This window comes from Hemicordylus capensis, chromosome 2 (genome assembly GCF_027244095.1).
Source record: "Hemicordylus capensis ecotype Gifberg chromosome 2, rHemCap1.1.pri, whole genome shotgun sequence".
NCBI lineage: Eukaryota > Metazoa > Chordata > Lepidosauria > Squamata > Cordylidae > Hemicordylus > Hemicordylus capensis.
In genome coordinates this window covers 17,326,944-17,353,433 of record NC_069658.1, presented here as the reverse complement: position 1 = coordinate 17,353,433, position 26,490 = coordinate 17,326,944, and the positions used below count along the sequence as shown (strand labels likewise).

At 44.7% G+C, this 26,490-nt stretch overlaps 1 protein-coding gene across 3 annotated transcripts in view; it reads right to left on the bottom strand.

Moving 5' to 3' along the window:
• Positions 1 to 26,490, bottom strand: part of DCC (DCC netrin 1 receptor) — a 1,362,689-nt gene that overhangs the window by 379,055 nt on the left and 957,144 nt on the right. For all 3 annotated transcript variants that reach the window (XM_053300600.1, XM_053300601.1, XM_053300602.1), the window contains exons 8-9: positions 25,954 to 26,110; positions 441 to 595 (exon numbers count right to left, since the gene is read on the bottom strand). In XM_053300600.1, coding sequence (XP_053156575.1) covers positions 441 to 595; positions 25,954 to 26,110 — 312 coding nt within the window. The remainder of the gene's footprint in view (positions 1 to 440; positions 596 to 25,953; positions 26,111 to 26,490) is intronic.

The following is a 26,490-nucleotide window of genomic DNA, read 5'->3' as shown; positions in this document are numbered from 1 at the left end:
GCTGAAGGGCGTGGGGGGGAAGGACAGAGAATGGGTGGGCTGAAGGGAGGAGGGAAGGATGGAGAACGGACTGGGGCTGAAGGGAGGGTGGGGAAGGATGGAGAATGGATGGGCTGAAGGGAGAGGGGAAGGATGGAAAATGGACTGGGGCTGAAGGGAGGGGGGAATGACAGGGAGAAGTAGGGGTGCAGATGGTCTGAGCCGGATCACCTAGTATACATTATTTTCTAATTACCCCAAACTTGATAGTTTTAAATCAAGGTCCAGAATTTGGATCTAGAATTGTCGAAATGCATAAAGTGCAGGATACTAACCTCCACACCACATCTGTCCCACCCTAAGATAAGAAATCCTTATGGAGTTTAAATTATGACCAGTTCAAAGCTGCTGCAAAAATGTGAGTCAATTTAAAATACATACGTATAAATGCATGCACTTACATTCAGGCTGTGTTGCCACCTTGATGGGCTGTGAGCTTTCTCCTGGTCCCCAGTCATTGTAAGCCACTACTCGGAATGTGTAGGTCTCTTCTGGTTTTAGATTTCCCACTGTAAGCTGGAGCATCCCAGATTGCGACGTGTTCAGAGCCCGCTCCCTAACCAAAAACAGCAGCACAAGGAGCAAGAATGTTAAGATAAAATACTTCCAGAAAAGTATTTCTGGGTAGATTCTCACAAGTAATCCATCATGAGAGCCAGCGTGGGGTAGTGGTTAGAGTGCTGGACTAGGACCGGGGAGACCTGAGTTCAAATCCCCATTCAGCCATGAAACTAGCTGGGTGACTCTGGGCCAGTCACTTCTCTCTCGGCCTAACCTACTTCACAGGGTTGTTGTGAAAGAGAAACTCAAGTATGTAGTACACCGCTCTGGGCTCCTTGGAGGAAGAGTGGGATATAAATGTTTTTTAAAAATCATGTGAAAATTGAGGGCAATAAAAATACGACAAACATTTATATACTATTTTTCAACAAAGGTTCTTAAAGCAATTTACATCAAAAAATACATACACAAATAAGATGATCCCCTGTTCCCAAAGAGCTCACAATCTAAAAAAGAAACATGAGATAGACACCACCATCCCAGCTACAAGAGAGATGCTATGCTGGGGATGGATAGGGCCAGTTGCTCTCTCCCTGATGAATAAAGAGAATCACCACTTTAAAGAGGTGCTTCCTTGCTCAGTTGGTAGGGAACAATCTTGAAACATTATTAGAGACCCAGATATAAGGAGAGTTTGTTGGGAATTCTCTCTGGTAAGAAAATCCCTTTTTCATTATAGCAGAGTGCACAGAGGCACAACACAACGGATTTAGTTGAAGGACATTGTTGAACTGGAGAAGGTACAGAAGAGGGCAACCAAGATGATCAGGGGCCTAGAGCACCTTTCTTATGAGGCAAGACTACAACACCTGGGGCTTTTTAGTTTAGAAAAAAGATGACTGCGGGGGAGACATGATAGAGGTCTATAAAATCATGCATGGTGTGGAGAAAGTGGAGAGAGAGAAATTCTTTTCCCTCTCACACAACACTAGAACCAGGGGTCACTCCATGAAATTGATTGCCAGGAGGTCTAGGACCAACAAACGGAAGTACTTTTTCACACAACGCGTGATCCACTTGTGGAACTCTCTGCCACAGGATGTGGTGACAGCCAACAACCTGGATGGCTTTAAGAGGGGTTTGGATGACTTGGAGGAGAGGTCTATCAATGGCTACTAGTTGGAGGGCTGTGGGCCACCTCCAGCCTCAAAGGCAGGATGCCTCTGAGTACCAGTTGCAGGGGAGTAATGGCAGGAGAGAGGGCATGCCCTCAACTCCTGTCTGTGGCTTCCAGCGGCATCTGGTGGGCCACTGTGCGAAACAGGATGCTGGACTAGATGGGCCTTGAGCCTGATCCAGCAGGGCTGTTCTTATGTTCTTAGTTAGGCATGCGTGTATGCTGAGAGTAAAGTAACTTGGAGCCAGTTCATAGTTTCAAATCAATATACAGTATATGTCATTTATTAAAGAACTCCATTCTAGATAGGAAAGTGAGGAGTTAGGATCTCTAATCTAGCTAGCTAGATGGATGCAGATGGACTCTGCATCTCTGCACACATGGTGCAGGGAGAGAAGCTTGCCATGTGGCAAGTCAGAAGGAACAGGAAGAGAAAGAGAGGGAGGAAGTGCAAAGTAGGAAGGAAGGAAGTTAGTCCCTGAGAGTAGCAATCTACATTTCAAAGGGATAGTGTCAGAGCAGTAGAGAAGGGATGACCAATGTCTTGACCCTCTAACCCTCTGACTCACTAGTCTGTCCTCCTATGTCACTGAGACAAGAGACAGCGCAAAGTCCTTCACTTCCAACAGAGTTGACATGACCTTTGGGCAGTCTAGTAGTGGGGAAAGCATTGGGCATATGTTGGGATGCGAGAGAATTCACTCCTGGTTGGTGTGACACCTGAATCCCTTCCTATGTCCAGTTCCCAAGGTTCTTCACCTGACTTTCTCCCAGCATCTATACCCAAGATATAGAAGAAGTGCACACAATCTAAAGAGACTGTTGGTTGGACAATGCAGGATCTGGGCTTGGGTGGGTTCAGATGCCATGACCGCCAGAAGTGTGCGCTTTTGCATCCAGACGTATCCTAAACATTTCCCCCACTTCCAGACTGGCTGGTGGGGAACTTCCAGACCCACCTTCAGAATGGAACGATGAGCAGCTAGCAATTGTATGTTGAAACAATAATCTTGCATACCAACCATTTTAATCTCATTTCTAAGAAGCTTTGGTGACCAGATGCAAATGAAGATGAAGCTCCTATACCTTTGAAAGTAGTTTCAAGGGAGCATTGTGAAAGTCTTGTCTTGTCTAACCCTTGCCATAACAGGCTACACTTGCTAGAATGCCAACACTGCTATTTAGGGTGCACCATCTCTGTCTTCCTTTGCATTTGATCATTGCTGCATGAGAGACGTGCAATGTTTAGAAGAGGTATATTGCTGAGCATGGTGGTCAGACACAACGATATGCTGCAAACAGAGCAGACACTTTTGTAAGTGGTGATTCTCTTATATTTAGCAGGAGGAGAGCAATTATTCCTATCCAACCCCAGCAAAGCATCCCTCCAGTGACGGTTGCTGGTGTCTGCTTGATGTCTCTTTTCAGCATGTGAGTCCTTCTGGAATAGGGATGCATCTTGTGTATTTATTTATTTATTCCTATGTAAACAGCTTTTACTTCAAAAATAAATGCTGAAAGAGCAGCATCCACAGTAGGAATATATAAGTTTGCAGATGTAAAATATGCCCCATGTTTGTGCTGTTTGTTTTAAAGACTATTTCATCTAAATGGAACCCAACCGCATATATGAGTACATCAAGCTGCTTTACAGTGAGTCAGATGACTAGTCCATCCAGCAAATATTGTCTATTTGAACTGGCAGCAGCATTCTCCAGGAGGGGGGCTTTCCCATCCTTGATACCCCAAATCCTTTTTTTTTTTTAATGGAGATGACTGGGCCTGAACTTGAAACCTTGGGTAGGCAAATTATGAGGCTATTCACACGACCACTCAAAAGCTGGCTAAGGGAGCCCAGCTCACTTTCGAGCGGACATGAGAACTGCCTGGTGCTGTGCAGCTCCCGGTGGTTAGCCCGCTTAAGTCCCTTCCTTTAAATGAGATTAGCGGAGTGAGTGCTCTCCTAACCCTGTTTTGGTGATCATTGGTCACCATGGCGCAGCTCCACAGCATCGTGACTCAGGAGGAGACCTCTCACCGGGAGGCTCCAACAAGTCTCCTGGCCACAGGGGTCTCCCCAGAATGCCCTGTGCACTTGCACAGGGGCATTCTGGGACTTCCAGGAGCCAGAAGACCCCTGATCCCCACCGCCCTTACCAACTCTGTGACGGCGCCAGTAGTCGTGTGGTCAGCCAGTCCAGCCACCCAGGGTGAGCTCCCTCCTCGTATGCGAGGAGAGTGGGCTAAGCCCGCTCTCCCTGCAGAGCCTGGTTAGGCTCTATGCACGGATCGTATGTAGAGCCTCTACATGTTTTAGATCTGCTGCCTACCCCAGGCTATGCTTGGACATGGAGAAAAGAAAACAATACTACTCTTCTCCCTTCATATAGCAGCCTTCATACACTTGCCATGAGGTGTTACAGTGCACAGACCAAAAAGCCCCATCGTGAAGTTCGTGTCAACTAGTTTGCCAACTAAGACAAACATCTATTTCTTTCTCTGCATGGAGAAATTTAGCCAATATCTGCATGGGGATCAAACATACAGAGTAATGAGTTTAACATTTCTGTTATTCTTACCATACCACAGCATTTTCTTCCTTTTTAAGTAGTGCCACTTAACATATGAAACATTTCCCCCCTCTAAGTCATTTCTGCATTGGAAATTACATGAATCCTCAATATGTGATGAACACACCACTATTTCATCATGTGAATGGGCAGCTGTGATTGGTAGACCTTCAGTATAGCCAGAAAAGTGTCTTTAGGGATGCTGGTGAAATTATCCTGGACCAGGAACAGAAAAGGATTTCAGGGGCTCCTTAATACCCAACTCCCAAGGAAAAGCAAACTTTTCAAGCCCTTGAATTCTCCTCTAACTCAATTAAAATGCAGGCAGAGAAGAACTACCCGTCCCTTCCCTCATTTAATGTGATTCAGCTCTGTGGCTCTATTATGTTTAATTAGGAGAGAAGAGAGGCTTTTGAAAAGCTTCACCCTGGAACATTGGGGAAGGCGCAAAGCCACACACCCACCCACAGGAGAACCAGAGGGTCAGAAGGGCTAGTGTGGGAGGAATTCTTCCTATCCCAGGTTTCCAGTATGAAACTCTTCAACTCTAGCTTTAGAGCCAGGTAAGACAGATTGTTTTCTGCTGCTGGGCCCAGAGGGTAATTCTTGAGGGCTACACCTAGGAAACCATGGAGAGGGGGCACAAAGCCACTTCCATAAGGATTCTCAAGTCTCTTAGTTACGCAAGAGAGACGTTTCTTCCTTGCTTGGGTAGGAAGCTGCTTTTTTGAACCTTTGATAGGCTTGAATGAGGAATCAAGTTATTTCTGATCTTTTGGGAAATTTCTTGTTTCATTTCTGAGTCTATCTGAGATTATCTGGGTGTGTGAGTGTGTGTGTGTGTGTGAGGGGGGGAGCTTGCACAGCTCTAGTTTCAACCAAGACTGAGAAATAAATATTGGCTGACACTCAGACTAAATTACTCATTGAAATGTATGGGACAAGTTAGTCATGACAAACGTCTCTCAAAAATGCCAGTTGGGCTACTCATGAGTAACTTCATCTGGATCCAGTCATCTTTTAAAAAAATGATTTCTCACAGACACTGGCTGACATTCAGAGCAAATGGGTGTGGACAGTGAAGGAAGAAATGTCCAAACTGCAGAGAGCTTCCCCGCTACTGCTCTGCTTTAGCTTCAGACATGCCATGTATCATTTGAAAATATGTCCCTGAGGGTTCCATGGCCGTCAGTGACACATTTTGGGGTGAAATCAAAAATCGCTCCCCACACTTCGTGCCCAGTGGTGTGCAGGTAGGGAAGCATCCGCAGCACAGATGCAGCTTACTAACCTATTAACACTCCATTACTCTGGATCTCAGCCAATATTCTGCTATGCCTTGCATCACCAGTTAATGACCCAAGAGTGGCTATATTGGGGGGGGGTTCCCCCCTGCATTCACCCTCATTCTCTTTCCTTTCACATGTTTTATTTCTTGTGCCATTTGAGGTTTTTGTGAGATAAACAAAATTAAATAAGAAATGCAGTGTAGCAAAAATTAAATGTTTTAGATTTGCCTGAGGAAAGACTGGGTAATGTTCTCAGTCCTCAAAACCACCACAGACTATTAAATAATATATCTGGATGGGGATGCTGAAAAACAAGGTGCCTGGTGTTCAGTGCTAATGCTGGAAATCTACAACCCTCTTACTGTGATCAGTTCCCACTGACATTAATTAGGATAACTTTGAAACTAATGGATTGTGGATTGCAATCTAACATTGTTAATGTTAAAGGAGCCCCTGGTGGCGCAGTGGTAAAACTGCCGCCCTGTAACCAGAAGGTTACAAGTTTGATCCTGACCAGGGGCTCAAGGTTGACTCAGCCTTCCATCCTTCTGAGGTCGGTAAAATGAGTACCCAGAATGTTGGGGGCAATATGCTAAATCATTGTAAACCGCTTAGAGAGCTTCGGCTATAGAGCGGTATATAAATGTTATTGCTATTGCTATTAATAAAGCCAAATTCAAGCATACACTTGTTTCATTCTGTTCACTGCTATGCTGTGTGGTTATATGCTGGGTCCCTATAAGAGATTTTGGTTGCCAAATACCAATTTAAACTGTAGTAAACGAGGCAATCTCACTGTGGAATCAGCAAGAAGAGTCGATTGCCTTATGCCTTCTTCCGAATGTCAATAGCAAGTGCTAGTCCCATGAGATAAGGTGTTTCATATCAATAGGTAGACATTGGTCTTATTTCATACAGCATGTTGAATCTTCACATGGCAGCAGAGGTTACGAAGGCCCTAATTGGGTGGGAACTTCTTGCTTCCTGTTTCTCATCAGCTTCAGTTTAAGTGGAAAAGATTTTCCACATTCCCTCCCCACAACAAAGGATAGGCATAACTTCCTGATCAAGGCACAGCGTGAGTATCCCATATATACATAGCAGGGGCAGCAAGGATATTCAGATCTATTTTGTAAGAGACTTTGATACAGAAGAACAGGAAGTACAAGATACTCACACTTCCTGTTTCCTTTGCATTATTATAATATCCAAAGTGTCTCTCAGTGGATGAAATTAGTTCATATGGGATTTCTGGTTTGCCCCATGTCTCCTATACCTTAAGTTTTCCTCATTACCAAAGTGTTCACTAAATATGAATACAACTAATATTTATATACTGCTTTTCAACAAAAGTTCCCAAAGCAGTTTACATCCATAAACAAATAAATAAAATGGCTCCCTGTCCCCAAAGGTCTCACAGTCTTAAAAAGAAACATAAGATAGACACCAGCAACAGCCCCTGGAAGGATGCTGTGCTGGAGCAATCTCACTACTTGAAAAAAATCTACTGTTTCAAGGTTTGTAACACCAAAGAAAAAGCATAACAATCCACACTTATTTCTGGGTGTCTTTTAATAGGGAACCAGTGGTAGCTCTATCAATGTCCACATCTGCATTTAGTGCAGAACCGGAGTTTTAGGGAGCAGAGGTTTTCTTCTCACCGTGTCATCTGAATGCTTGCGACTCCAGTTCTGCGAGGCAACCCACCCTCGGTTTCAATTTTGTAACTGCAACCTGAACCCTGAGCGGGGCTGTCGTGAGTTCCATCTCCCCTATTCGAGGTTCCATGCAGCTTGCATGTCATCCAGAACTGGAACCACAGGCTGCGCTACCTGCAGCTGGAACTGAGAGATGAAGCTCCTCCCTCCCTCTGGCCATGATTGGCTGTGCAGGCTGTCCTTCATACCAAAAGGAAGCCCACACAGCCAGTTCCCTCTCCTCTTTGCATTCTCGCTGACTGCAGAGATTGCTCTCCATGACGTCCAGGTCCAGACAGGAGAGCGGAGTGTGGGGGAGCGGAACTGTGGCTCCAAATTACATGCAAATGTCTTCAGAAGTTCTGATAACATCTGTTTATTGCTTTCATTGGCTAGGCTTGTTTTTCTTGTGTAACTCTTAATTGTCAGGGTCTTCATTAGGGAAGTTCATAATGCTGGGAAAAGTTGAAGGAAAAAGAAGCAGAGGACCACCAGCAGCAAGGTGGATGGACTTGATTACGACAGCAGTGAATGCACCTCTGAGATACCTTAAAGGCCAAGTTGAAGACAGATCATCCAGGAGAGAATCTATCTATGCGGTTGCTAAGAGTCAACACTGACTTGATGGCACTTAATCAATCAATCAATCATCTGGGGAAAGGAGAGGAACAGCAGCAGCCCAAGATCTCTGTGCACCAGAGACAGGGTGGCCACGCCTCAACCCTCCTGCTTGTGTGCGCACCTGCCTCTGCCTCTGCCTCCTTCTCCTTCTTCATGGCAGCAATAGCCATCACTGCCTGACTTGACACTCGCCTTCTTATTCTCTGTTGCACACTACTGATGGAAAAGGAGGATGGAATGGGAAACATCTCTAGTGCAAAGCATCTCTAGTACCCTACAGCCCTTTCAACAATTCCTTTTCCTCCTCCTCTCCACCCACCTTTTCTTAACCAGGCCAATTGTGCCTGAAGTAGACCGGGGCAGGGGGAGAGATGCTCCTGCATCACTCTGCCACCCACCATCAGCAGAGCAGCTCTTCACTGAACAGTGACTAGGCCACCACTTGGCAAAGACCCACTTCAAAATGCTGGTGGTCAAGCGGCAGCGGATGTTGCTACTTCAAAGAAGGAAAAGGAGGACCACCAACATTGTGGAGCATCTCTTTGAGAGCTGCTTAGATGGTGGTGAGTGGCAGAAAGAGGCAGATGAGGCAGTGGGGAGTATTTTGCTCCTCCACTGCCACCCCAATAATCTGCTTGAGGCTCACCTTGCCTCATAGAAGGACACCCTTAGATATGAGAGAACTCCCCAAGAGCAGCTGTTTATATTTGGTTCATTTATATCCCACCTTTTATTCATTCAAGTCAAGACAGCATATGCAGGGTCTGCTGCAGTGGTTTCTCATCTAGATATTGGCCACAGCCAGACCTGCTGTGTTTCTGCATGCTGCTGGATCATTCGCTATTGGACCCAGCCTTATACTTTCCCAATAGTTCTTCTGGCTCTTTTGCTTTAGTCACTGTTGGATGCCTTCAGCAAGAGGCTCTAAGCACAAGGAAGGGATATGTAGAATCCAGAGGGAAGAGTTGTGGGTATGCAAGGAAAAGACAGTGGAGCTGAATCAGGAATATTAATGGTTTAATGAGACAGATATTATTAACAGAGAGGCAAGTGCAGTCTGCCTTTAGTGCTCTTACTGCTGGCTGTTTGTTAGCCCCGCCTCTACTCCAGGACAGGAATACAAGTAACTAAAGCATCATTCAAAAGCTGGTCTGGATCAAGGAATGGGTTAAACAAAAATACCATTGGATTCCCCATATTGACCTCCATGCTTTTGGTATAAACTCTGAAAAAGGCCCCGTGTGTATAGTTGTACACACAGAAGTCTTTTAAAAATCACTTCTTCAAGATGGAGAAAGTCTTCTGCACATGCAACTGTACACAAAAAAGTTGAATGCACAAGGTCCTGCTTTCCTCTTCGTCTATACATCCAGATAACTTCTCAAAAGGGTATAGGCGGGGTATCTGCTGTGGCATACAATGCTGTAGATGGGGTGGACTGATCTTTGTGAAAGTGGAGGATTATGCCATGCAGCAGGCAATTGTACTAGTTGGTCTTTTCAGCCCTTTCAACTCGACAACTGACTAAACATGCCAAAATGTTCCATATGGATTGGGCTGTTGGCATAAGTCAAATGAACAAATATGTTAATCCTTGCTAGCATTAGGAGTGCCTCTGCAGCCATTCATTTTTTAAAAATGAAAATGGCTCAGAATGTAGAAATTTAAAATAAGAGATAACTTCACGTATGAGTCATCTGCTTAGAAATTAGGGAACCCTCCTGTGGTAATTTGCAAAATTAATGTACATCAACTTATGTAAGTGCATCAGGCTGTGAAAAATGTAATTGCACCATTTTTGCATACCATGTAGGTGGGCTACAAATACTGCTTTAATCTCTTAAACACCTAATTAGTTGCTTCAAGGTGGAAGACGCATGGTAGTGTCTCCAACTGTGCAACAGTTAACCTGAAAATGGAGGGAATGTTTGGTACTGTTTGTTCTCTCCTATTACCTCATACTACCTTGTCATAAATGAATAAAAAGATGTATAATTGTGAGATGTACAATTGTAAGTGTTCTTCCTCATAGTCCAGATAGGTAAAATTTGGTGCATATGCATAATCTAAGGCACACTGATTCCTAGAGCAATTTTGCTGCCTCCAAAACTTGTTCATAATATGAACAGCTAAAGTGTTCTATAAATGAACCCTGACTCTGATTTGTAGGGAATCTTACTAGGGATGTGCGAAACGTTTCAGGTACAGAACGATCTGTACCTGAAACAACCGATTTCGGATGATTTGGCCCTGAAACGAATCACCCTCCTAGCCCTCCGAAATGTTTTAGAGCCAAAACGAATCACCCCCGTTTCGGCTGCAAATTATCTGTTGTTTCGGCCCTCCATTTTGTGGCCGATAAGTGCCTTCTTCTTCCCCCTCCATTTTAAGCAAAGACATCTATTTCAATTTCCTGCCTTTTTGCCTCCCATTTACTTCAATGCAAAAAGGTCTGATCTGACATCTACTTGAATTTCAGGTCCCAGGGCCAAAATAGTGGGGCGGGGTGGTAGTGCCTAATGGGTGGAGGCTACCACCCCAATTGCAGAGTGATTGGGCAGAGGGCTGATTTTTGGTGAATTTTTGAGGTTTTAGTGTCTTTGGGGCAGATTTGGGGCATAAAGTGGGATATGGGGCAGAAGAGTTGGGTGGGGTGGTAGTGCCTAATGGGTGGAGGCTACCACCCCAATTTCAGAGGGATTGGGCAGAGGGCTGATTTTTGGTGAATGTTTGAAGTTTTAGTGTCTTTGGGGCAGATTTGGGGAATAAAGTGGGATATGGGGCAGAAGAGTGAGGTCGCGTGGTAGTGCCTAATGGGTAGAGGCTACCATCCCAATTTCAGAGGGATTGGGCAAAGGGCTGATTTTTGGTGAATTGTTGAAGTTTATGCGTCTTTAAGGTTTTTTCCCATTAGGTATAATGGAGGGTGTATCGCTTCACGTTGGGGGGAAAGGGGTGGCCAAGAGCAGTGTGGGGTTGGTGGTAGTGCAAGGTAGGGGCAAGGAAGCTACCAGACTTTTTTCAAAGGATTTGGGCCGAGGGCTGACTTTTGGTGATTTGTTGAAGTTTACGCGTCAAGGTTTTTCTTCATAAGGTATAATGGAGGTTTCAGCAGCCCCATAAGTGCACTTGGGGGGTGCTGGGCTGGCCTAGAGCGAGTGGTGGTGTAGTGCACATAGGGTGCCAACCACCCCCATCGGTTTATAACCCATGGGATACAGGGTTCTGTTGTTTCTGAGGTGTTCTGAGTGTGGATTCTATGATAGCAAAGGAGATTTTTAATGAGACCCCATGAATCCACTCTCATCCACTCACTCTCCAGGTTTTATCCAGAGCTGCCCAATGGGAGCACATCACACCCATTCTGAAAGAGTTGCACTGGCTGCCAGTTCATTTCCGGGTCCAATTCATGGTGCTGGTTTTGACCTTTAAAGCCCTTAACAGTTTGGGCCCGGGGTACCTGAGGGACCGCCTGCTCTCAAGGGTTGCTGCCCGCTTGACAAGGTCATCTGGGGGGCCTCTGCTCCGGGTGCCGACAATGAGGGAGGCTCAGCTGTCGTGCATTCAGGACAGGGGGCCTTCTCTGTTGCTGCCCGTAGCCTTTGGAATGCTCTCCCAGTAGCCATTCGCTCCTCGGACGCCATTACAGTTTTTAGAAAGCTTGTTAAATCTTGGCTTTTTATCCAGGTTTTTACATGATTGTTTTTATTGCTGCTTCTATGTGTTTTTACCCATATATAGTTTTTATGCTTGTGTTTTATAATTTTTAAATTTGGTTTGTTTTTATATTTTTAGCCTAATATTTTTATTGTCATTTTATTGTATGTTTTTAAACTTTTGTAAACCACCTTAAGATTGTTTTTAATGAAAGGGTATATAAATTCAACAATATAAATAAATAAATAAATAAATAAATAAATAAATAAATAAATAAATAATTCCCTTAATCACCCTTAATTTAAATAACATTGTTTTCATTGGAGCAACGTCTCTCTGAATTTTTTCATGATGGATTTTCTGTGTTTGAAAACACAGACTAACCCTTTGGCTACTGTGGCTGGGTTGATGGAAGTTGTAGTCCAACAACATCCAGGAACCCAGGTATGAGAGCCCCTGCATTAAGTGGGGCTGGGGGAGTAGATTAGCCAATCAGAGGCTAGTATGTCATGACAACAATGCCTCATTGCTCAGAGGGTAGAGTTGCCATGCCCCCCAGAATTCTGGGTTTCTCCTGTATTTTAAGCACCTCACCCAGATTGCTTAGCCCACCTGGATTCGCTCGGATTTCAGCTTTCATTTTTTTTAAAAAGCTAAGCTCTAGCCTTTGTAGAAGCGGAAATATGGAGCAAAACGGGAAGTCACTATTCTGCTCAAAAATTATTTTCAAGCCAATTTTAATAATACACAAATTAGGCACCCGGATTTGGAAAGCCAGAATATGGCAACCCTATCAGAGGGTCACATTGGATGACCAGTAGGACCACTGTCCTGCAGTGGATTTATAACCAGCTGCAAATGCTTGTCTGGATTATACTAAGGAAACAGTCCTGCTAATTCAAGTCGTACCATTTGTGGAGAAATAGTATCTGAGGATTTGCCTCATTATTTATTTAATTGCCTTGTTACTGATGAGGCTTGTAGTAAACGTCTCCCTCATCTTCTTAAAGGTCAGGCACGTTGGTCGCATTTACTGGGGATTGATTACCTGTTCGCTCATGCAGATAACGGGCTGACGCAACACATCACTGTTTCTGCAATGGAAGCAAGACTGTGCCAGTTGTATTTCAGAAGTTGTGCAATTGACTGACACTTGGACAAAAAGGCATATAGAAGATGAAATGTTGCTTTTGAATGCCCAGAAGTGTATTTTAACTATTAACTCTAGGGATGCTCCTGAATTTCTTTTCCATCATTCCCCCCCACCTTTATGGAACCTGCCTTTCCAATGGGTTTCCGCCTGCCTGCGGAGACCCAGACAGGCAGATTTTCACCCGGTTTCCTTGACGTTCTCCAGAGATTTGGGAATGTGTTTGTGAGCTACTGCCAGTGTCGGGCAAGGCATGCTGAGATTGGGCATGCTGTATGAATTTGTCAAACCTGGCATATTCTACCCTACTTGTGTTATGGAATGCAACATGCAACTAAGATCTGGACAAATGTCTGGTTCCAAACAGGCACAGCATTGCTTCCTCACTTGGAGTCTTTGGACAAGGTGGGTAGTTCAAAGGTAGAATGGCTGTCCCCAAAGGGGGGGCTGATTTGGGGGGCCCTCTGAAGCCTTTGAGGCTTTTGTGGGAGCAGCAGGCTCAGAAAGCAATGGAGCCGCCATGGAGCAGAAGGCTTGGGTGGCAACAGAGTCTCCATGGGAGGGGCAGGCTCTGGTGGTTCTGGGGGCGGGGCTGGTCTCAGATGTGGTCCTCTTTGCCAAGGCTGGCTCACCCTCATCCTTTGAGTCAACCACCTCTTGGTTGGTGTCACAGTCCACGCTGGCGGCATGGCTCAGCCATGCCACCCAGAGAATGACAGATAGTGAGCAAGCAGAGACAGCGGCACCTCTATATTAGCTCACTGTTTTCAAGTTTTATGTTTATTTTGCGTTTATTTTTACTTTACATTTGTTATTAATGTGCTTTTATCAAATTTGTCCTCTGCTTTGAAGAGAATGGTCAGTCGAGTGGTATAGCAATCAATCAATCAATCAATCAATCAATAAAATTAGACTTCAAAGAGGTATAGCCAGTATAACAGTAGTGATGTTGCTGAAATTAGATAGCCTGCCAAACTGCCCACTTTATAGTGTTAGCAATGTCAAAGGATAAAATGATTGGAAGCATTAAATCAGAGTAAAAATATTTCATGCATTATGAAAGACAAATGGTCTTAAACCAGTGTTTCCTGACCTTTTCCTTTATGCGGACCACTACATCGTCACCAAAAGCTTTTGTAGATCACAATGTAAGCAAGCCATTTAAAACGTTATTAACATAGCCTATGGCTGATGGGAGTCACTTATATAAAAAGCGGTATTTAAAATGCAGCCATTTCTTATACAGTGGTCCCTCGACTTACAAACTACTCGACATAAGTATTTTTCGAGTTACAAACGGTAGTTTTAGATCCGGTTTTAGATGCGGTTTTTTCGACTTACAAATTTTTAGATGGGGTTTCCTCGACTTACAAATTTTTAGATGGGGTTTCCTCGACTTACAAATTTTACATGCGGTTTCCTTGACTTGCCTGCCTGTTTACTGCCTGTTTATTCTTGAAAAGAAATGTTCCTGTGCAGTTTGCAAGCCTTACTGGGGGTCTGGGTCTTTTTTCTAGGCTCCGGAACGCATTAATCCATTCCCAATGCATTCCTATGGGAAACCGCTTTTCGACTTACGAATTTTTCGACTTACAAATGTGCATTCGGAACGGATTAATTTCGTAAGTAGAGGGACCACTGTAATTTATTGTGCTCACTCACAAACATATTGCACTCACCACAATACATTTATATGCAGCAGGCCTACAGTGAATTATATTATTTCCCCACCACCCCACCCCACAGACCATTGCAGGCCACCTGCAGTACCCTTGCAGACCACCAGTGGTCCATGGATCATTAGCTGGAAACCAGTCTTAAACCTTGAAACTAATTGGAAAACCAGGGATCCAAGCCAGGCTTCTTTCATTCTCTCTTCAGCTCAGCCAGGGGTGTTGCTATAATTGAGCAGATGGGTTCTTTGAACACGGGGCCCCCAGCTTCTGAGGGACCCCCAGCTCTGCCCCTATTTTCCTCATTATCTCCCTCACTCCGAGGGGCCACCTGGGAGATGAGTGAACACAGGGCCCCTCTCCCCTAGCAATGCCCCTGAGTTCAGCATTCTCAAGATTGTACCATGGCAATAATTTCATGTAGAGTTCCTACTCCAGGAAAAAACGTCAGCGGCTTATGAATGCAGGGCACGGCTAACTAGACATAGAGGTAGTTCCCACGATCAGTGGGAGCTGCCTGGAGAGGGTGAGCAGCGAGAGCGGGCTTAGCCGTCTGCAGTCTGCTCTGGGCGACTAAACCGGCCAAACACACGACTGCCGGGTCTGTTACGGAGCTGGCGGGGGCTGGGGGGATTGGGGGCCGTGTGGCCCCCGGAAGCTCCAGCATGCCCTGCGCAAGCACGCAGGGCATGCTGGAGACACCCCCGAGCCAGGAGGCTGCTTTTAAGCCTCCTTGCCGGGGGTCTACTTGTGAGTTGCTGCAGCGCGGAGCTGCGCCACGGCAACTCACGATCCTAGAGCCCAGGGGAGGGTTATTTAAGTGGGTGACCCGCTTAAGTACCACCAGGCTCGCAGCCGAGCCCAGTGGTTCTCACGATGGGAGAAAATCAGGCTAGCCTCTGCTAGCCTGCTTTTCTCCCATCCTGTGAATAGCCTCATATTCTGCAAAAAAATAAAATAAAATGCCAAGCTATTTAAGGAGTTGTTGCTTTGGATGGAATATGCTGGTAAATGATGATCAAATGGGTGGAATTAGAAGAATGACTCTCTCTTCACAGTGACTGATAACAATGTGACATATACAGCAAACGCCTCAAATGTCTGCCTGAATGAATACTCCAGATCAGCTAGGGATGGAATGACAAAGTTAGAGACAGGAGAGAGATTAGAAATGAAAAGAAGAATGAATGTAAACATTCAAGATGAGGCAGACAGAGAGAGAACAAAAATCGGCATGGCCAATGGAGATAAGGAAGAGGACTGAGCAAAACAAGGGCAAATAAAAGGGCAGGTTTTTAAAAAGATCCCAATTTAAATAATGCAAATAACTTAAATGTGCATCATTTTATACTTGCCAACATTGAACAGCATTTGCCATTTTGTTCCCTACTCACCCAGTTTGGAGAGATCCTTTTGGAGCTGCTCACAATCCATTTTGGATTTCACTACCTGAAAGAGTTTGGAATCATCTGCAAATTTGGCCACCTCACTGCTTACCCCTACTTCTAGATCATTTATGAATAAATTAAAAAGCACCGGTCCCAGTACAGATCCCTGGGGGACCCCACTTCTTACTTCCCTCCATTGTGAAAACTCTCCATTTATCCCTACCCTCTGTTTCCTGTCCTTCAACCAGTTAGCAATCCACACATGTGTTTGTCCCCTTATCCCATGACTACTAAGTTTTCTCGGGAGTCTTTGATAAGGAACTTTGTTGAAAGCTTTTGGAAGTCCAGGAATACTATGTCAACTGGATCACCTTGATCCAAACACTTGTTGACACTCTCAAAGATCTCCAAAAGGTTTATGAGGCAAGATTTACCTTTGCAAAAGCCATGCTGGTTCTTTCCCAGCAGGGCCTGTTGTTCTATGTGCTTTACAGTTTTATCCTTGAGGGTGCTTTCCACCTATTTGCCTGGAACGGACATTAAGCTAACTTGCCTGTAATTTTCCAGATCGCCCCTGGATCCATTTTGTAAAATTGGTGTTACATTTGCTACTTTTAAGTCCTCTGTTACAGAGCCTGGTTGCAGGGATAAGTTATATATTTTAGCAAGGAGGTCGGCAATTTCACTTTTGAGTTCTTTGAGGACACTTGGATGCATGTCATCTGGCCCTAGTGATTTGCTAATTTTCCATTTTTCCAGACAGTTTAGAACATCATCTCTTGTCACTGCTATCTGACTCAGTTCTTTAGCCTACATCCGTGAAAAGCCTGGTTCAGGAACAGGTATATGCTCAGATCCTCTGCCATGAAGACGGATGCAAAGAAAAAGAGGTTGCTTCTCTGCAACCTCCATATCCTCCTTAATAATTCCTTTCACTCCCTCACTGTCTCATGGTCCAACTGCCTCCCTGGCAGGTTTCCTGCATCTGATGTACTTTAAGAAGATTTTGTTATTTCCCTTGATGCTTTTAGCGAAATGCTCCTCAAGCTCTCTTTTCGCTTCCCTTATTGTCACCTTGCATTTCTTTTGCCAGAGTTTGTGTTCCTTTTTTGTTCTCTTCATTTTCACAGGCCTTCCAATTTTGGAAGGAAGTCTTCTTCCCTTCTATGGTTTCCTTGACGTGTAACATAGGAAATGCTAATATTGGCCTACCTTAAAGGGCCATTGTAAGGATTGTTGAAATATTACGTGTGAAAAACACTATATGAACACTAAATACTATTGCTATGAAACTTTTCCATAAGGGCTGACTTTCAGTGATCTTGATTCAGCAAATACTGAGAAACAGCTATATGTATCTGGGGCCAGGGCCAACCACTAGGCAGACCTAGGCAACCAACAAAGGCACTAATTCTTGTGGGGAGGGTGTGCAGCACTGCCCCCATAATAGATTGGGAACTCTCGCCCAATGTATCCACAAACCTGCATGGGATATTCATTTGCTGGCCATCTGTGCGGACTGGACATTCAATCTGGCAAACAAGCAGTCCGCACAGCTCTGTGTTGCAGAGGATTCTGGGGAATGTTGGTGCACTCCTGATTTATGCAGGCACTGGCCAGACCTACGTGACCTCATCACTGCCCTGCATAAACATCGAGGGCACTTAGAAGAAACCCAAGACTGCTGTGTCACGGTGCACTGCAGGAGAAGATCCGTACCAGTGGACAAAGAGACTTGTCTGCCAAACGTGTCTACCATTCAGGAGTGGCCGGTGAGGGCAGCGCCGGAGGGCGGCAGTGCGAGGCACCTTCAAGGAGGTAATAAGCAGTTGCTTACCATAGTGGAAGCAGCACCTGTAAGCTGAGGTGCTCCACCTGCAATCCCGTGTGGGGCAGTGGCGCTCTGCCCAGCATCTGGCAGGGCCGTGGCGTAGCCCTAGGCTCTACGCATGCGTGAGAGCCTTCACACACATGCAGAGACCAGGGTCATGCCGCAGCCACACCGGATGCCGCGCGGAATGCTGCCACCCCACATGGGATTGCAGGTGGAGTGCCTCAGTTTGCAGGTGCTGCTTGTAAGATGGTAAGTATCTGCTTATTACCTCCTTAAAGGTGCCTCTCGCCGCCATTGTGCCCCCCCCCCCCCGCCCCAGTGTTGCCCTCACTGGCTGCTCCTGCTAGTATTACTGAGTAAGCTTCCAAGGAAGGCCATGATTCCACAGAACACAGTTCAAAAACCACAGAGCTAACCTTTTGGACAGATGTCACAGGATAGTCGCAAGACAGGAACACGCAGGAGATGAAGATGTGCTATGGTTCTATATGTAGTATATGTATTACTAAGACTGTCAATTGTCAAGCAAAATTACTGTTATTCTCCAACACCAGGAATCGTTCAGTACTCTGGAGTTACAGTAATTTGTCTGACAATTTCTGTGCATGCCTCAGGTTAATGTCAGATCCACTATTATTGTAAAGAGAAAAATAGCTCTTTTGTAAAAATAATGTATAAACAATAAATGACTCAGTATTCTACCCAAGCACTTAAAGGAAACTACATTTATTTTGTTCACACTGAGGCTCTGAAAGTTCACATGACCAGAGGCACTTCTCAGCACAATAGAAGTCTTAAAATGGTTTTTTAAAGTATCTTTTTTTTAATTAAAGGTGGCATTTTAAGCCATGTGAAGAGCCATTTCTCTAGCTAAAGGGAAGGCTGTATTCTTTACAGCAGACTAGAAGGGAATATTATTTCTTGATCAGAATTTCATCTTATGTTTCAGTACAGTTGATACCTTTACAGATATCTGCAGAACTAAACAGTTGGACATATTAAATACCTTGCGCCCAACACATGTTGAATAGGTATTTGTGCATATACACATGCAGATGAGCAGTACGTGCCACTAGCGGTGGCAAGTAGTGCTCATCTATAGGAAGGATTGCTGGTCTTGTGGTAATAAGCATGACTTGTCCCCTTAGCTAAGCAGGATCTGCCCTGGTTGTGTATGAATGGGAGACTTGATGTGTGAGCACTATAAGATATTCCCCTTAGGGGATGGAGATAATATCTAGGTTCCAAGTTCCCTCCCTGGTATCTCCAAGATAGGGCTGAGCAAGACTCCTGCCTGCAACCTTGGAGAAGCTGCTGCCAGTCTGTGAAGACAGTACTGAGCTAGATCGACCAACCGTCTGATTGGGTATAAGGCATCTTCCTATGTTCTTAACTTCCTGTGTTCCACATGGTCTCAGTTCCCAACATATCCCTAACATTCTACCCACTTACAGACTGCCAGCAGTCATGTGAAGCTGCTCTATGACTCCCTCAGCTGAAATTGCAAAGCCAAGACTCCACTTGCCTCACTCTCCAAACTCAGATGGGTCCCGCCCAGGTTTGAGCCTAGGAGCAGTTGCCACCACTGCTCCCAACTTCTCACTGCCACATATCTACAGATGGGAACACTCAAGCCCCACCCTCTGACCCCAATGACTCTGGGTGGATGAGGAAGGCATGACCCACAAAGGGCACTTCCTATCCCCCCAAAACCTATTAGAGCACCTCCTTGGGACCAATCCAGCCCTTGCAAGCTTTGAAAGTGGAATGAGGGTCAGGGGGTAAGGAATCCCCTTTTCTCTCTTCACTCTCTTTGCAAAGTTAGCAAGAAGCATGATGGGAGAAAAGGGGATTCCCTCCCTCCTGCTTGGCCCTCATTCCACTTTCAAAGCTTGCATGGGTCAGTATTGAAAGAGGGCTGCCCCACACCAAATGTGGAACAAGGCAACATTTGACACCTTGCCTCAGGCACAGCCATACCTTGGGCTGCCCACTGCAGCCCCGATTTCTTTTTTAGTGCCTGAACACCCTAACTTGTTGCTTTCAAGTTACTGAACAGTAGTGTGCTGCACTGCTGAAAAAGCTGAAGCTATCTTAGGTTGCATTAAGAAAGATTAACAAAGTTTACATTCAGGGGCGTATATAGGGTGGGGCAGGCAGGGCACGTGCCCCGGGCGCCACTTGAAGGGGGCGCCATTTTTCTAAAATGGAGTGGGAGGGGGGCATCTGCAAAGGTTACCCCTCCCACCGCTGGCCTCTAGGGCCTCGCAAAGACCATTTGAGCATGTTCAGTGGCCATTTTTTAAAATATTTTTATTAATGGCTGCTGAAAACAAAATGGCCACTGCACATGCTCAAATGGCCTCTGTGAGGCCCTAGGCCATGCCAGGCCTCACAGAGGCCATTTGAGCATGCGCAGCAGCCATTTTGTTTTTAGTGGCCATTTTTTTTTAAAAAAAAAATTAAAAATGGCCATCACACATGCTCAAATGGTCCCTGTGAGGCCCTAGAGGCCAATAGGGGGAGGGGAAACCTTTGCAGGGCACCCCCCCACGGCCTTTAGGAAGCCCCCCCGAAGGGGCTACAGGTAATTTTTTTTAAAAAAATAATATAATACAAGTCACTGTACACATATTCAGTTTGGCACTATGTATAGAGAGTCAGGGCTTGTGAATACTGAGCTGAAGCTTATAAGCTAGAATTGTATTCATTTATTCTTACTTTGCTTCTTGTGATAAGTGAGTTAAATGTAATGTCTTAATAATATGGCTATTAATGGTGAGTTTGTCTTTGAATCAGTGTGAAATCCTTAGTATTAAGGCCCACTGGAAGTTTCTTGCTCTCTTTCTCTCATTTTAACTGTCTTTCTGAAATACTAGAATATATTCCAAGCAGAGACACAGTTTACTCTGCATATCCTTTAATTATTTTCAGAGTATCTGGGAAAAGTCAAATTCTCCATTTATTTTTAAAACTTATGTAATGGTGATGCTACAATGTAAAGTAGAGAATTAGACAGGCACTTCTGTTTAGCTTTCCAGGTACACCTCCACATAGTATTTGGGTATTTCATGAGCTCCAACATACTGAAATTTGTAGTTTTCCAGCATTTTTTGGTCTGGCTACGTCAACTGCTAAATAGTTTTTGAAATATTAAAAGATTAGCAAGCTTGACTTGTATTTTTCAGCTGATATTATGGTAAAGTTATCTGAAAGATGGGTGTCAGATGTTTGGACAGGGGGAACAATTTCAGTGCTTGCCCTAGGCGTTTTTTTCCCTAGATACGCCTCTGGTTACATTAACAAAGAGCTATTCTCGTGATCCTCAATAGGGCTGCACAGGATAATGTGTGAGGCTTTTGCTGGATAGGAGGGGTCCATCGTACCAAGCAGCTGTACTCAGCTGTTGAATTAGGTAGGAAGAAAAGCCCTCCAGCCTGGTGTGAGCCTCATGGGTGACCACTTCCTCCCCTTCCTACCTTGCTTTTTACTCCCAGATGATCACAAAATGGGAGCACACACAGCTCCTGGGTAGGATGCGTCTCCTACCCTATTGAGAATAGTGAGAACAGCCTTATAGTGTCCAGATAATAAGAAAGGTTTGTTCCAGTCTCTTCTACACTGGTCAGATCTCATTTGGAATGCCATGTCCAGTTCGAAGTACCACAATTTATTTTATTTTGTTTCATTTATTAAACTTCTATACCGCCCAAACTTTTGTCTCTGGGCGGTTAACATAAAAACAATTAACACACATATAAAAGTTAAAACAATGCAACCATTTAAAAATAGCCATAAAGTTAAAAACAGACAGTTTTTTAAAGCTGGGAAAGCTTGGGTGAAAAGATGGGTTTTCAGGCATTTTTAAAAAAATTGCCAGAGATGGGGAGGATCGAAGGACTCTGACCAACTAGAATGCCTTCAGAACAGTGGTGGCTGGTGCGGGCACCCCCGGGGTGGGGGTGGCAGGGTGGCGGGAGGCACCTTTAAGTATAAATTAGTAGGTGCTTACCTTCTGAACCGCTGCACCTGAAATCTCTCCTCAGCAGGAATGCCATGTCTGCGGCGGAGGATCGGTTCTGCCACTCAGCTGGCGGAGGCCAATTGTGTGGCCAGGAAATGGCCTCCATGCATTTGTAGAGGCCGGCTGAGTGGTGGAGCTGATGCCTAGTGGGTGCTGGGTAGTGCACCACTGCTGGGAGAGCTTTCAGGTGTGGGAGTTTGGGAGGTAAGCGCCTGCTAATTTTTGTTTAATTATTTCTTGTTTCCACAGTCAGACAGATGTTATTGACTGGTTTGTTTTATCCACATGGTGTTGAGGTGCTCTTCAAGTTGTTTTGGAATTGCACCTAGGACGCCAATTACCACTGGGATTATTTTGGTCTTCTTCTACCACAGCCTTTCAATTTCAATTTGTAGATCTTTGTATTTTGTGATTTTTTAAATTTCTTTTTCTTCTATTCTGCCATCCCATGGTATTGCTATGTCGATTATTTTAACTTGTTTTTCTTTCTTCTTGACTACAGTTATATCTGCTGTATTGTGTGGCAGACGTTTGTCTGTTTGTAGTCAGAAGTCCCATAATATTTTTGCATCTTCATTTTCTACAGCTTTTTCAGTTTTATGGTCCCACCAATTTTTGTCTACAGGTAGCTTGTATTTTTTGCAGATGTTCCAGTGTATCATCCCTGATACCTTGTCATGCCTTTGTTTGTAGTCAGTCTGTTGTTGTTGTTGTTGTTGTTATTATTAATTCGATTTCTATACCGCCCTTTCAAAAACGGCTCAGGGTGGTTTACACAAAGAAATAATAAATAAATAAGATGGATCCCTGTCCCCAAAGGGCTCCCAAATCTAAAAAGAAACATAAGATAGACACCACAGTCACTGGAGGTTCTGTGCTGGGGGTGGATAGGGCCAGTTACTCTCCCCCTGCTAAATAAAGAGAATCACCACGTTAAAAGGTGCCTCTTTGCCAAGTTAGCAGGGGTAATTTACACTTAATTTACACTTAAAGGTGTCTCCCGCCACCCCCGCCTCCACCACCAGTGGCACCATTACCAGCTGTCACTGCTTCAGAAGAGGGCAATAAAGAGGGTGAGAGTTCTGGAAACCAAGATTTATGAAGAACAGTGAAAGGAGCTGGGTATGTTTAACCTGGAGAAGGAAATACTCAGGGGAGACATGATAACCTCTTCTGATATCTGAATGGCTTTCTCCAGAAGATAGAGGAGACTTCTTATTTGTCGCTCCTGAGGGAAGAACTAAGTTTATTATTTTAAATAAAGATGATGATGATGATGATGATGATGATGATGATGATGGTGATGGTGATGATGATGACTGAACCAGTGGAATGGAATTACAAGAAAGCAGATTCCGCTGAGGTACTAGGAGAGATTTCTTAACTGTAAAAGCAATTTACAGTTTAAATTTAAGTTTGACAATTGAACAGTTTGCCTTCTGCAAGTGGTGGTTGTCAAACAGAGGTGGGACATCTGTCTGTCAGGGATGCTGAAACAGATTCCCGCCCTGTGCAGGGGATTGGAGTATAAGAATCTGAGGTCCTTTCCAACTCTATGCTTTTGTTTTATCCGAGTCCTACAATAATGCAACAGGAATTTTAAAAGTTCAGCTCCTTGCATAATGCTTCAGCATAATGGTGATCTCTGGATGGTCAACTGCATGTAACTAAGATGTGGTCTGATTTTATAATTCACTGTAGGACATCACCCTCTTCTACATTCTGTTCATTTCAAGGACTCACAAATAACATACTTGAGCAAGATGTCTGCCCTCCAGATCTAGTTTCAGAAATGCCAACTTTAATTAAAACATAGTTGTTGAGAGAAAGTATGTCCATTTCACACTTTAAAAACAAAGAAAGCACTCTGGGCAAGATGGACTAGTTTCAGAATGTTCTGCTACATAAAAGAGCCGTGTGCTCCATTTAAGACAGAACTTTCTTTTCTCTCTTAAGAGTTAAGGAAATGATGTAGTGAAGTGATTTTGATCAACAGAAATGATTGTACAAGTATGCTTGGTCACCTTGGACTGTATAACAACCATATAGTATACAGGTTTCCATGCTATATACACATAAGGTCTCCCCTGTGTTGTTCTTGTGGTTTCCCAAGTAAAGTAGTTAGAGAAGCATGCTGAGAATTTTTAATTAATCTTTGTGAAAATGGTCTTCTGAATTCCCATCTCTTCCTTCTTGAATTGTTAGGTTGTGATGCAGGGTGGTTTAACACAACCACTAGCAAGTCTGGTTCCTGGGAAGCTCCAGTTCCTGGGGAGTGCACACTCCCTGCGGACTTGTTATCCAAACGTACCCAGGTCTGATCCCCTAGGTGGACTCCCAACTGCTGTTTAACATTCATCCAGCATTTGTAACCTACATTTGAAGTTGAGCAAAGAATGTAGGGCGCATGATGGGCCAACGCTGGGAATCTGGCTTGGGAACTGGACTTTGGTGGATTCAGATGACTCATCCACCAGGAGCATGCACACCTTGGAAATCATTGCTTTCCAGGAACTGAACTTGCCGTTGATCATGTGAAGCTGCCCACAGGCTGGTTGTGAAAAACTCCTAAAAGTCTTCCCAATGAATTACCTAGTTACTTTACTTACTGATTAACCCACTACGAATGGGAAAACTTTAAACAAATCTTTGTGCTTTATGAAGAGGAAGAGGCCTGTAGGGATGTACATGGAGCCGGTATCACCAGATCGGTTCAAATTCGAACCAAATTCAAACCAAGCCAGTCTGGTTTGATCACTGAACCAGGACGAATCAGTTTACGGACAGGTTCAGGTCAATACTTGTAAAGGGGATTCCCATGCTGGCCTCCCTAATAACAGCCCGAGCCCACGGCTGTGGCCCAGTTTGAGCCTCTGCGTGGTAACTGCAGAGTGTGCAGTGGGCCTCTGCGCATGCATGGAGGCCATTAGAATAGAGCACCAGGCTATCTATTCTAATGGCTTCCGCGCATCCACAGAGGCCTGCTGCACGCTCTGCAGTTACCACACAGGGACCCAAACAGGGCTGCAGCCACTGGGCCAGGCTGCTATTGGGGAGGCTGGCAGGGGGTTTAAAGGAACCTCCACTGCCATCATCACGCTGCCAGTGGGAAAGTAAGTTTCCCTCTCACCCCCATCCCACCCTTTTGAATCCCCCCTTGCTTGTAAAGGGGGGATCTTAAGCAGATTCCCCTTTACAAGCATTGCCTCAAACCTGTTGTTGACTGGTTCTGTTTAAACCAGGGCCAGGCTGGTTCAAACTCAGATCGACACCCCCTTTTGGGGGGCTGGTCCGGTTCAAACTCAGACCAGTTGAACTGGGCCAGTTTGACTCAGACTAGGGTTCAAGTCAAACCAGTTCATATACCCCTAGAGGTGTGGTATATATTTTTTAAAAAATATAACTATATCCTGCTCTTACTCCCAGGAACGCAGAGCAGTGTACATCATTATGTTTCTCCTCAAACAGCCCTGTGAGGTAGGTTAGGCTGAGAAAAAATTGATTGGTCCAGGGTCACCCAGAGAATATCATGGCTGAATGGAGATTTGAACTCTGGTTTCTCCAGCCCTAGTCCAACACTCTAACAACGACACCATGAAGGAGCTCAGCATCCAGTTTCTTGAGAAATTAACTTATTAACACATAATGTATTGTGCTAAAACTGTGTCTGGCCAATGCCTGGTGATTCACTCAGAAGCAGAGAGGTGGCTAAGGAGGAATTTCGGTCATCAGAGGCTGTTACTTCTGTGCCCTGCATACCTCCTTGCTGATAGGAGGTGCTGTAGTTCCCGCTGTAGCTTAGGGGCAGTTAGTGTACATGCTTACCAGTAGAACATCCCAATTTCAGTTCTCTGGCTTTTCCAGTTAAAGGTCTCAAGAGGCCAGGCTGGGAAATGCATCTCTCTGAGTGAGATTCTGGAAGGGTGCAGCCAATCCATGTAAATTAGTACTCGTCTGACTCAGCATAAAGACATTGAATCATAAAATTATGGCAGAGAACATGCTTTGCATGCAGAAGGTCCCCAGTTCAATCCCCGGCATCTCCAGTTAATGAGTAAGGTTTGGAAAGTCTGCCTGAGCCAAAGTGAGCAATTCTAGGCTAGAAAAATCAAAGGTCTGTTTCAGTATTTTCATATGCTCATTATGAGGAGCTGTAGCAGAATAAAACTTGCAAATTTGCTCTGCTTGTGTAGTTTATCCAGATCACAAAATTCAGCTATCCTAGATGCAGGTTTTTGATTCCTTTATGGTAAGAATGCAGGGAATTCTGGTTATGAGTGAGCTACTTCAGAGATGAGCTACTTGAGAGATGGTATCCATTATCTAGACCTACCTGTTGACGCTTTCTCTGGAGAAGTAGACCGCATAAGTCTGAATGTTCCCTTTGGCATCTGCAGGTGGGCGCCAGCTGAGACGAACAAATCGACTGGAAACCAAAACAGGGACCACATCTCGGGGAGCAGAGGGGAGGAGACTGGAACTTGGGATAGCTATAGAAGGGGAAGGAGAGGAATCCGTCAGAGAGGTTGGTGGCACAGGGGATTGGGGGCTAGTGGGAAGAACTGTCGTAGGCACAACTAATGTTTCAGAAAACAAAGGGCCAAGTGGATAGGGTGTGAATAAGATGAATGGAGGGAGAAAAAAGAGAGAAAGGGGGAAAAAGAGAACTAAAAGTAAAACCACTCTTTAAAATGCAGTTTCTTTGACTCCAGAAATAATACTTGTATAACAGAATCAATAGCAGCCATGGCTTCCACTGCACTCATATTCTTCAGAGAGACCACAGCAACAGATTAAGGGCTGCCTCAAGTTTCTGGGAGCCCTAGGGGAAAGTCCTGCACTGGGCCCCTCATAGACCTTCCACCTGGCC